We start from the raw sequence: 12,887 nt of genomic DNA on the forward strand, positions 1-12,887 counted from the left end.
GTTCCTATGGTACCCAAGAAAGGAAAAGAAGTACCAACGGTGGAGGCTATAATTAAAGAAAAAGAAATTTACAAAAAGAAGAAAGAAATTTATGGTGAGCCAGAAACATTTTATGAAGAAGAAACGTATGGTGAGGGAGAAGCATATTATGAAGAACATGTTTATGAAGAAAGAAAAGAATATTATGTAAAAGAACATTATGGAGAAGAGGAAGAATATCTTGAAGAAGAAGAAGGTAGAGTATATGTTCATATTTAATGCTTTCTTTCTGATCCTTATTCACTCTTCTTATCAATGTAAACCATCAAGGCGGGTAGTTATTATGGTAAGATAAAAGTAGAAATTTTACTGTACCTTCATTTACCATGAGAGTGGCTTATTTGCACTAGCTCAATATCACAGGCTAGTCACTTGCACAATAGAAGAATACCACTTCTTGTGATCAACCTTACAAGCATCATTGTTTTACCATCCCAGGAGCATCAGCCCACAAAGCCATGGCCCAATACATCTCAGTGCCTCTTAAAAAGGCCAGTACTCACAATCAGGAGCTTCCCTTCCTCTTACCTCCCCAATGTCAACCCCTTGCCCCTGAACCCCCACCGTCCGGAAACCCTCCTGAGTGACATCCTCCTGCCTCAAAGACCCTGCACCTCCCCCAACCTCCCTTAGGATCTTCCTAGCCTACCTAGTAACTTCCTGGTATCGAGTGGGCTTGGGGCAGGAACAGTGCCCAATTACTCTTGTCCCTTTTGGAGCTGGTTCAAGATATTGTGAGTGACTCCTAGTGGTAGTTTTATGGTACTATCACTAGGGGATGAAGCTGCCATATAAGGGCCTTGACAAACACAAATACTAAAAAATAAAATCTATTAGGCACAAATGGAAATATTCTGTACCCTTATCTTAAGAAACATAACATATCAACACAAACTTCAGTTTCTCATTCAAGTTCTTAGTTAACAACCCCAGAAGTTCAAAAGGCCACAAGAATGTTTAACCTCCTAAGTGAAGAGCCATATCTATAATAGACCATTTCCTACTGGAAAAATGTCTTATTGATCATGCTGTTTAGAGTGTTTCCATGTAGTTAGGGAACAGGGGGTACTAGTGGGTGAGATGAATTGGTCATTAATGTAATGGGTATCAATTGATTGAAAGATTTTTGTTTCACTCTTGATTTCCAAAAACATTTTGGGCCTGATTCTGAAAACAGAGCCTGCTATAGTAGGCACCTGCAAAATGGACACCTATAGTGTATCAATCATTGGTAGGTGCTGTGTCCAGAATCGTGTCTATTTTTTGCACAGACATCTTAAATATAGGTCAGCATTTTAGACATGACTACAATGCCTTAGGTCACTTCTGGTGCAAGCTAGGCCTACGCTGGCCTTAGGCATCCATATGATGCATAGGCACTTCTGTAGGTGTGAGTCAGATGCCTACATTGTAGGCATCATTAACCACATTGATTTTTTTTTTTAAATGTGCAACCCAATTGATCTGTTAGATCAGTGGTTCTCAACCCTAACCTAGGGGACCCCAGCCAGTTGGGTTTTCAGGATATTCCTAATGAATATGCATGAGAGAGATTTGCATATAATGGAGGAGACAGGCATGCAAATATGTCTTATGCATATTCATTAGGGATATCTTGAAACCCAACTGGCTGGGGGTCCCCCAGGACAGGGTTGAGAACCACTGTGTTAGATGGTGGTAGGACACCTACCATTGCCTACAATCGGGACACAATTTTGAGAATCAGGCCCTCTGTGCTTTGATTCCGCCTTCTCGTTTTTTCTTGAAATGGGCTATTTATGGCCATGAGACCCATGGTTGCTTATGTCCTTTATGGGGCATTGTAATTAGTTATAAAGCAATAAAAAACACTCAATGAGAAGGCAAATTGCAGAACACTATTAAACAAAAGAAATTAAATAATTTAAATGTTTTTCAAGTCTGAATTGATTAGAACACTTTGCAGTCCTAGGGGATTTGCCATCCCATGAATTGTTCTTCACTGAACAATGCCCTAATGATCATTCTATTCTTTTTGTACTTTTTACATCCAAACTACTCAAACGTGGTGTTTACTCCATTACTTCAACTTTTTTTTATATCAGCATCTAACTTGATTATACTGAAACATTTCTTGCAAAAATTTTCCAACAGTCCCTTCCTGGCCAATGCCATTTATCTTGCTCTTGACACTGAGAGGATAATCCTATTAAGGATGGCACCAATATTTTGACATCAAGAGGATGCACATAAATGAGTAGAATACATGTGTATATGTATGCATATATGCACATAAAAAAATGCCTATAATCCAGCTACAAGTTATACTATAAAGTGGCTAAATGCAGTGGTGCATAGTTTGAAGATGGGTGCACACATTAGTGGAGCCTAGTTGGAGCATGGGTTATGCCTGTAAATTACAGAATACTATAATTTACATGGCATTTTTTAACATTCTATGCGCTTTTGGCGCTTCTTTTTGGACGATGAGACACCAACGCATTTATAACTGTCCCCTGAGGAAGGCGATGGTATCCCTGAAACTTGGATCCTAGTCAGGACTTTGTCATTTGCAACTTTGCCTGTTTTAGTGATTTTTAAAGACTTATTATAAAACTTTGATACAAACTGCAAATAAAGGATTTATGACCACAGGTTGGACTTGACATCTCCATTGCCTCTTTTTGTTTGTTCTGCTTTTCCTTGAGGCTTGGTACCTTCTTTCCCTTTCCCTATACACTTATGCCTTAGACTATAATTTTACATGGCATTTTTTAACAATCAAAAACAATTTCACTTAATCATGAATTTATAATGTGTGTAACTATTGAGCAGACTGGATGGACCATTTAGGTCATTATCTGCTGTTATTTACTATCGCTGGTTTCCACTAAACTGCGATAGAACTTCTTACTGTCAGCCAGTGAGGTAAATGCTCTGACGCTCATAGGAATTGCATAAGCATCAAAGCATTTACCTCGCCGGCCTGTGGTAAGAAACTCTACCACAGTTTAGTAAAAGGAGCCCTAAGTTACTATATTACTGCTTTAGCAGGTGTAAATGCTTGCAAGTGTTCTGGATGGGGTAATTTTGAAAAGGAAACTTTGTATGTACTTTCCCTTTGACAACTGGGGTAATTTATGTATATATTGGGACAATTATCCAATCGAGCATCTCCATTAAATTGTCCAGAAGATGTGCAGTGGGAGCATATTTTATAATGGAATCTGGCCTTTTTTCTTAAAATTTAACAAAGTATATGTATTTTTTTTTAATTTAAGTGGCTGAGGTTGGTGAGGGAGAGGAGCCAGAAATAACACCAGAGGAATGGGAAGAGGAAGAAGCTGAAGGTAGAGAAACAATTTTGTATCACATATTTTTGTAACCTGAGGCAGATTTGCAATATATGGGCATAGTATGTAAAATATGTTCCTACACTTACATATTTATGTACAGATTTAGGTGCCCTGTTTTAATATTCCCCTTTATATTGAATACTAATGATAGAGATAATGACACCGTTCTTTCTATATAATATGATTGATTGATTTATAATATTTATAATCCGCTTTATACCAAAGTGGCTCACAATGCAACATACATAGCTTTATACTTTTACGATTTAAAACAACACTTATATATGATATAAAATACTGTAAATAAATTGTCTTTAAAGTGCCAGGAATTCCTCGCAAACCTGTTGATGAATATGCTCAAAGAACCAGGAGGCTGGTAGAAGAAGAAGTCGGCCTTGCTAGAGGTATCATCTTTTTATAATTCTTTGCCAGTTATTGTGGGATATCTTAACTTTTCTTTGCAAATTGTCATGCTTTCTTTTTTGTAACCTTGATTTAAATGTTATTTTGTATGCAAAATGTCTGCAGAACTATTTTTGGTCTTACAAGAATGACACAAAACTCAAGAAATAATTTTTTTTTTTTTTCAGTACATGAAGTTTCAAGAATGGGTGCACCACCAGATCAGATCCGTGAAGAAGTTACAGAAAAGCGAGGTATAAATCTATGTCCTATATTAACAAATATAGCCTTATTTCAAGCTCTTTCTGTACTTAAAACTTGAGAATATATATAAATAAATACACCACTAAAAATACCAAATGGACCATTAGAAACAGTTTATCTAATGATACTTTGATATGGAAGTAAATCAAACATAAAAGATTTTTTTTTAGAAACAGTTCATGTCTTAATGATCAAAGAAGTATATTGATATCGAAGGTCTTATCAGTGAAATATGTAGTACACAGAGGTGAACAAATTATATCTGTTTGTAGAGTTTTAAAATACTAAAGGCTCTAATTTACTAAACTATATTAACCATTTGGAAATTACTGTGCACTAAAGCCCGGATTCTGTAAACAGTGCCTAAATCATTTGGCACCTACAAAAGTGGCACTGGCTGTGTGTCAATCACACTTAGGTGCTGTTAACAGAATCACAGCTATAGTAATGTATATTATCTGTTTAATTTCTTTGCTATGTTGTATTTAAGATATAGTTGTCCCCTGAGGAAGGTAACCTTATTTGCTGAAACCTAGATCCTGGTTGGGACTTTCCTAGGATTCCACTTTGTTGGGACTTCAAATGGTCTTTTTAAAGACCTAGGACATTGTATTGCTTTGAAATCAATACTGTTTTGAAATAAATGTGACTGTTGGTTGGTTTAGACATCTCTCTTGCCTCTTTTTGTGTTTCTGTAGAATGGGCAGCCACCCATAGAAATGCGTTATGCAAAATTAACAAAATAGTGCATAGGCTGAATTTGCCATTTGCACACATATGTCACACATATGTATATGATTTCTCTGTGTAGATTTACACACATAACAATTGTGAACTATGACGGCCATGCTTATAGAATTGCCCTTTATAGTGGTTAAATATTAATGCTTATCTATTTATATATAATTTATATGTCTGCCAATATTGGAGTAATTCTCATAGCTACCAGGATGATGCATGCTAAGCATGAATTCTATAATGGCAGTTGTGTACACAATTGTGATTATGTGTGTGCTCATAGGAAAACTTGCCATGCATTTTAATCTAGTACCAACATCCTCTCCTACAAAACTCTATTCTATTACATATTTATATGTATAAGTGTGACCTTTAGATATGTCCCTTATGATATTACAGTATTCTTTATAGTATAATAATATATATTATAATAACAATATATAATATGTAACAATGACGCTGAGTTTGCATACATAGTTTGTTATTTTTAATGACTGTTATTTTTATTAGTATGTAGAAACTATAGTTAGAGAATTCTCAGAAAAACTGTTTTAAAATATTTAAATTCAATATTTATAAAATCAATGCCTTTTTAAGTTCCTGGAGTGCCTAAGAAACCTGTCCCAGAAGAAAAGGTTCCTGTTCTTAAAAGAAGAGAAGCTCCACCAGGCAAAGGTAAATTAACTAACACTTCTAAATGTTGGGAAGAAATAATGTTCATAGAAGTCATACTAGCCCTCTCTGGGAATGTTTCCTCTTGTAGTAGGGATGTACAAAAGGGTTGGGGGTGGGGGGTAGATGAAGAATACAAAGCCTCTTAGAATTACTTCTGTCTTTAAAGTTCTTGAGGTATCTAAGAAAGTTGTCCCAGAAAAAAAAAATACCAGTTCCCATTCTTGAGAAAGAAGCAGAATAATTTATGCAGTTTAATGCACATTAAACATCAAAATAATATATTATTTTACCATAAAGGAAATCAGTTTAAGGTACCATAGGCTTATGTGCAGCTTAGTGCTTCCTGACAATTAAAGTGGTCAGCACTTAAAAAAAACACAGTCTGGAGGTCCCCCTCTCCACAACAAAGAACTTCCTGAAGTTTCCCCCCCTCCACCCCCTTCCCCACCCAGCCCCTGAAGATAGAGCAGTTCTTAAGGCTTTAAACCCTGCCTCCAACTTTCATTTGCACCCATCCCCTCAAAAACCCCACCACCCCTAAACTTACCTGAAGGAATCATTGTGTGGTCTATAGGTTGCATGACAGGAGCTGTTCCCAGTGTTCTTGTCCCTCATGATACCGAGTTCAAAATGTTACCTACAGTTCCTAGTGGTGGTCTTAGTAAGGGTCAAGCTCCCATATATGGATCTCTTGCTGCAGTGTCATGAGCCTTCATATGCAACTACCCAGAAGAGAAAATGTGTTTCTCCCTTGTGTAATTATGATTTATAATTTTTACCTCAACTAACTCAGTTATAGTAGGCTTTAGTATCCTATTGAACCAAAAAGTATCAGCATGAAGCAGTGTTTCATGCTCCCTCCCTTCAGGGGCTATGACTTTGCACAATTACAAAATTCAGAAATAACTTAAAATAGTTTTGTGTTTATAATACATTTATCTTAAAAATTAATTTATTTCAAAGTGGCAGAAGTTTCTAAGGTGCCTGTACCTGAAGAAAAAGTACCAGCTCCTCCTAAGAAAGGTATTGTAGATCTTTTTGGTTTTATTTGCAAAAGTAATGGCAATTGTATGACCTGCTTGTTTCTTCATCAGTTTATTTTTTCTTATGTAAATACTTTGATGTTTTCAATGCATGTCTTGTGTGTCCAGCTACTTTGATTACTTTTATTGTTTGTAATTTAGGAAGTAAAGATTGTCTGTCTGTAAGTTTGATGAAGAATCCGTGCCTTGATAACATGACACTGAAAATTGTTTTTAGCATTCTTTCTGTTATTTCACAATCTTCTACAAATCTATGATGGTAATAATTGTCTGCAGTGTTACAGCTAGAGTATAAATTTATTATTAGGATTTTATATACCACCTATCAAGGTTATCTAAGCGGTTTTATAATCAGGTAAATCAATACATATATGACCAATGGTGCTGAATAAGCATTTTATTCCCCATTCTATAACAATTCACCTAAATTAAGCATCATTTGCATGCTACTGCCATTCATGTCAGTAAGGCCTAAATTTTCTAAATGCCTTAAGTTAGGCAGCGATAAACGTCCTGCTACCACATAACTTGTTTTAATTGGCTTTAATCGGTGTGGTAATTGACTCCGTCATTTAAAAGCAATTAAAAAGTGATTAAAAAATTGTAGGCAGCTACAAAAAAAGGACACCATAATCGTATCTACAGAGGCGCCTAATGGCACCTAAGGTCAAAGTAGGCATGGTTTATGCTGACCTTATGCACCTCTGTAGATGCAATTCTTGTCAAACATAGGCCTGCTAAACCCTGGGCTTCACGGATGTACCTGTGTTAGACATAAGCTGTGATTTTCTTAATGGCGTCTACGTATGATTGACATGTGGCTGGTGCCGTTTTTGGCGGCGCCAGCCGAGGTAGGCACCGTTACTAAGTTTATGCATAAATGGTCCTAAGTTTATGCATAAATGGCAATAGCAAGTCAATCACTATTCTGTAAATGTGTGCTAAAATGGGGAGAAGCATGGACATGTCTTGGATGTTGTTAACGTTCATGTGGGTTGCTTACAGAATAGTGTAAGTTGCTTGCATAAAGGCTGCATTTAGGTGCACCCATTAATGTCAACCATAGACCTAATGTAAATGTCTAAACCTATATTTATGTATAACTGGATAAGACTTCTCAGTATGCAAATAAGCAAAATATATATCTAACTTGTAAAATAAGTAAAGTGTTCACATACAGTCAGAATTGTGAAATTTGACCAAGAGCATTAGCTCCTATAGTCAAACCCACCGTCCCATCATTGTGTATGACTTATTTTGAAAAAGAGCTTGAAAAAGACATACTGTTCAAGCTGTGGGAACTTTTTTCTCTCTTTTGCGATTGAAAATTAGTTGAGCACTTGAACAGTATGTCTTTTTCAAGCTCTTTTTCAAAATAAGTCATACACAGTGATAGGGTGGTGGGTTTGGCTATAGGAGCTAATGCTCTTGGTCAAATTTCACAATTCTGAGTGTATGTGAACACTTTACTTATTTTACAAGTTAGATATATATTTTGCTTATTTGCATACTGAGAAGTCTTATCCAGTTATACAGTAATTCTTTGACTTCTTTGCCCTTTAAGCTATGATTACACACACCCTCTACTATATTCAGTATGCCTATATTTAGACATGCTATGGCTCGTTTATGCTAGTTTTCTATAAGAACCCAAGCGGGTAAGTGTTCTTAGAGAATAAGCTTATTGCCTGAACAAATTTGGTGTCTAAATGTTGGCATCTTGTGAGAATTGCCTTCTTTGAGGGCATTCTATAAAGGGTCACCTAGATTTTGGTGCTAAGAAGGTGGAATTTTGTGTGTGTAAGTGCTTTGAAAATACCCTTCATTTATGTTGTTTTCCTTTCTTATTTAACACGTATTATAGAGTGTGTGCTGTCAATTTTTATATAATCATGGTGTGGTATATGGCTTGTTTAGTGTTTCATGTATTTGTTCATAGTCTATGCTCTTAAACATGTCTTCATAGGATAGAGGTGGTAATTCTATAAAAAGAGTGACAACATTTAGGTGCCAAGAACACATAAATGACATATAATTTGAAGATGGACATAAAGGTCACACAGGCACATAAATTACTCTTATAGAATACTACAATTTATACATGTTGTTTAATAATGTAGTCAGAAATATTTACACCAGCTCTACTATTGGTGTAAGTCACACATGAAATATATGCCTATGCCCTTCTATATTAGTATTCTATAAAAGAAGCAGTCCTACCTATACATTCCCTTATAGAATAGACTCCAAATTGGCTCTTCTTAAACATTCTTTCATAGAATTGCTTTCAAAGTGCTTCATTAATATTCTGATTGTTGCAATTTGGCAGTCTTAAATTTAATATTTAAATTTTTTTGAAGTGCCAGGAAAACCTGCTCCTGAAGAAAAAATATCTGTTGGTATTCCTAAAAAAGTAGAAGCTCCACCAGTTAAAGGTAAATTGAAATATGGAATTAACTGCTAAAATCCTCAGCTTTAACTGTTTCCCTGTTATCTAAAAATGAATCTGTTGGCATCATGTTTTATTTATGTAGTCTTTGTTTTTATTTCTGTTTCTCACATTGGGACATCTTGCTGTTATGTATCTTTTAGCTGTATCACATATTTCTTATGAGCAGTAATCTTAAAATCAGATTTGTGCAGATATTTTATGAGTTTATGTAATGTCCCAGAAAGGCCTACAATTCTTCTACTAATACAAATAAATAAATAGTCTACTTTCTTCATGCTGCCAAGGCAGATTTCAGGGAATGGCAAGATGGGTAATCCCCTGTACTACAAGGAGACCCTTTTGGAAAGATAAAGAATGTGAGCAAGACAGAGATTCAAAATCACTCACCAAGCCTTTTCTCATAACTTATACGTGATCTTTGGCATTATTCAATTTCTTATCACTCTTAGAAGAAAGCAAATTTCAGGATAACTGAACTGACCAGGGTCAATATTCAAAGTGGTTTTAATGGTCAGACCTAGCTTCTGGCCATTTAAATTGCTTGTCCAGGACTAACCGAGCATATTCAGCAGAACTTAAAAAGATAGCCCACTGAAAATGTCCAGTTAGCACCTAAGCAGAGTCAGCACTTAGCTGGTTAAGTACTGATATTAAGCACTTAGCCAACTAGGAAAACCATATAAATAGGACAGCATAAAACACACTTCTATCTTTATGTGGTTCATCGTACTCTGTTAAAGAATGAAAATCACACCTAACTGATTATCCCCCCCACCCCTCTCTTTTACTAAGTTGTGGTAGAGGTTTCTAAATGCTCCAACTTTGCTACAACGTTTATAGCATTCCTAGGAGCATTGGAGCAGCATCGGAACATTTAGCACCCCAGGCCATGGTAGAAATCTCTACCGTGGCTTAGTAAAAGAGGATCTATGTTTTATCAGCCATGTATGCTCAGAGATTCAATTCCAATGCCCATACATGGCCCAGTATTGAATAATCTGGCGTAAAGCAAACGGTAGACGAAAAGTGCTGACCATCACCACCTGAGTAGCTAACCCTGTATCTTTTAAAGTGGCTGAGGTATCTAAGGAAGTTCTTGTAGAAATTGTCAAATTTTCAAAAAAAAAAAGTAGAAGCACCACCAGCCATCTTTCATCTCTACAGCCTGAAGATTTGTGTTGCCCATGGAACTGAAATGCTGTCAGCTGTAAAACTAGAGCTGTACCAAATAGCATATTTTACTAGTCTGTACAATACAATAATGAAAATTATCATTCAGCTGAATATAAATACCAAATATGAATAATGGACATTGATCTTTAATATAACAAATAATAAAAGAAGCAATGTGAAATCAGGGGTCAAGTGTTTATTTCAATAGGATTTAGCACAGTAGAGCCCAGATTATTCATATTGAAATTTAAATCACTATTTGGTCGCATACAAATAATGTATCTGGGGTACGTTTCTGGGTCGAATCGAATCAAATATGAATGTTTGATACAGCTCTATAACTAAATTACTTTAAAGGATAATTTTCAGCAGTGCCTTTACTAGATTTTCTTGCATTCATTGGATAATAGACCATAAAATGTATTGCTTTATATTAACCAATTAGGAGGTATGCTTTCTTTATCTCATTGTTCCAAGTATTAATTCATAGTTCTGGTAAAGATACAGTATAGTCTTTATAGTAAACCATAGCCTTTTCTGGTAATAAATTTTTGTGTAGCAGATTTTAATGTTCTTAAAATTAATATCTTTGAAGTGCCAGGGGTGGCTAAGAAAAAGGTATATTGAAACCACCATTACTAACTACTCTAATTTATTCTGCGGTCCAGAAACAGCTAGTGGACTATTTGTTAACAGTTGCTGTGCACTAATTCACGCACTGACGATGTAGTTTTATAAAGCAGGAGACAATAAGGGCCGGTTTCTGTAAACGGCACTGTTGCATGATTGACACATGATCAGCGGCCATTTCTTAGGCAGCCACTGATAACGGTGCTGTTTGACTTTAGGCAATCTAAGCCACCTCTGTAGATGTGATGAAGGCACTGTTTTTCTAGGCGCTAGTGAGTGCCTACGATTTTTTTTAACAAGTTTTAAATTGTTTTTAAATGCTTATATCAATTAACATCCCCCATCCACCCACACACACACATACACACACTTTAGCTAAATGCCAAACCACCGATAGGAATAGAATGGGCGGCTTGGCATTTTGTTCATGCTACTCAACAGTGCAGCTTGATAAAAGGGCGAGTAAGTTAAGTGCCGGTAGGGGAGACATGATCGAAACATTTAAGTACCTCACAGGACGTGTCAAAGTGGAAGATGATATTTTCTTTCTCAAGGGACCCTCGGCCACAAGAGGGCACCCGCTCAAACTCAGGGGCAGAAAATTTCATGGCGACACCAGAAAGTATTTCTTCACAGAGAGAGTGGTTGATCATTGGAACAAGCTTCCAGTGCAGGTGATCGAGGCAGACAGCGTGCCAGACTTTAAGAATAAATGGGATACCCATGTGGGATCCCTATGAGGGTCAAGATAAGGAAATTAGGTCATTAGGGCATAGACAGGGGGTGGGTAAGCAGAGTGGGCAGACTTGATGGGCTGTAGCCCTTTTCTGCCGTCATCTTCTATGTTTCTATGTTTCATTTATTAAATATGGGCCTAAGTGTGTAAATGACTAACTCCCTCTTGTGCTAAGGTGCGCTAACCGATTTAGCATGCGCAAACTGATTTAGCACACGCTAAATGCTAACGCGTGCATGTTAGTCTATGGACACGTTAGCGTTTAGCGTGTCCTAATTCAATTAGCACATGCCAAATCAGTTTGCGCATGCTAATTCGGTTAGCGTACCTTAGTAAAAGAGGGGGTAAAATGTCATAATATATGTGTATATGCATGTGAGCGTGCAAAGGTTTAGATGCTGTTCTATAAATATGCTTATATCATCAATAGTGAGGACTTTGCAGGAGGGCATTCACACAGGAAGGTTTCACATTTACCTGTATAAATTATAAAATACGAATCTATGCATGTACTTTCATAATATAGACACAAATATTTTCACCAGCTCTGTGGGTGGTGTAATTGTTTGGACCTGAGATATAGGCACAAATTTAACCTATTACATTGGTATTGTATAAAGAATCATAAAATAGGCTTTAAGTAGGCACATTTTTGACTCCTGATAACAATTACTCTGTTGCTCAGGTATAGAATTACCCCCTGCCTACTCAGCAGTAAAAGGACCTCTAAAAGATGTATTCTGAAAGTCTTACTTGTGGTTTAATACAAACAGAAAAAAATTTGTGGTTTAATGTTAAAGGCTGAAAATCGTACTTGACTATCCCCCCACCCTCCTCCCCTTTTACTAAATCGCGGTAGACGTTTCTAATGTGGCCCGGAGTGCATGTAATGGAATGTCTTATTTGTGGTTTAATGGAAACAGATAAAATTAGTGTACTCTTTATTTGTAATCCTTTTAGGTAATACATTTGCTGACCTTAGATTATTTGTGCATTGATACAAAATGCTGTGTGAGTCATTAACAGACTATGGCCCTGAGTTTGTTAATGACATCTGCTGGTAGGCACCTAGATCAGCACGCCTACCGAGTTAGGTGCCGAAATTGATGTTTTTAAAATTGGCTTAATTGACATGGTAATTGAAAGCGCCAATAAAAACTGATTAAGACAAACAATTTTTAAAAATTTATTTTCGAAAAGGCAGTTAACTCGGTAGGCGCCATGTATGCATCTACACTGAGCCACCTACCAGCGCCTACCAGCATCTACCTGAAAAGTGGGCATGGTTAGGGGTGGAGTTTGGGTGTGGATTGACTTGGGCACCAGCAAATTAGACCAAGAGCCCACTGGCTTAATATATTGGTGCCTAATATTATGATGCCTACCGGCACCTAAGCTGA

At 36.6% G+C, this 12,887-nt stretch overlaps 1 protein-coding gene across 18 annotated transcripts in view; it reads left to right on the plus strand.

The window, feature by feature from the left end:
• TTN (titin) overlaps positions 1-12,887 on the plus strand; it is a 461,697-nt gene that overhangs the window by 226,925 nt on the left and 221,885 nt on the right. For all 18 annotated transcript variants that reach the window (XM_033947057.1, XM_033947058.1, XM_033947060.1 and 15 more), the window contains 7 exons: positions 2-235; positions 3,300-3,368; positions 3,695-3,778; positions 3,965-4,030; positions 5,376-5,453; positions 6,417-6,476; positions 8,857-8,931. In XM_033947057.1, the coding sequence (XP_033802948.1) occupies positions 2-235; positions 3,300-3,368; positions 3,695-3,778; positions 3,965-4,030; positions 5,376-5,453; positions 6,417-6,476; positions 8,857-8,931 (666 nt within the window). The remainder of the gene's footprint in view (position 1; positions 236-3,299; positions 3,369-3,694; positions 3,779-3,964; positions 4,031-5,375; positions 5,454-6,416; positions 6,477-8,856; positions 8,932-12,887) is intronic.

Source organism: Geotrypetes seraphini, chromosome 5, assembly GCF_902459505.1.
Source record: "Geotrypetes seraphini chromosome 5, aGeoSer1.1, whole genome shotgun sequence".
NCBI lineage: Eukaryota > Metazoa > Chordata > Amphibia > Gymnophiona > Dermophiidae > Geotrypetes > Geotrypetes seraphini.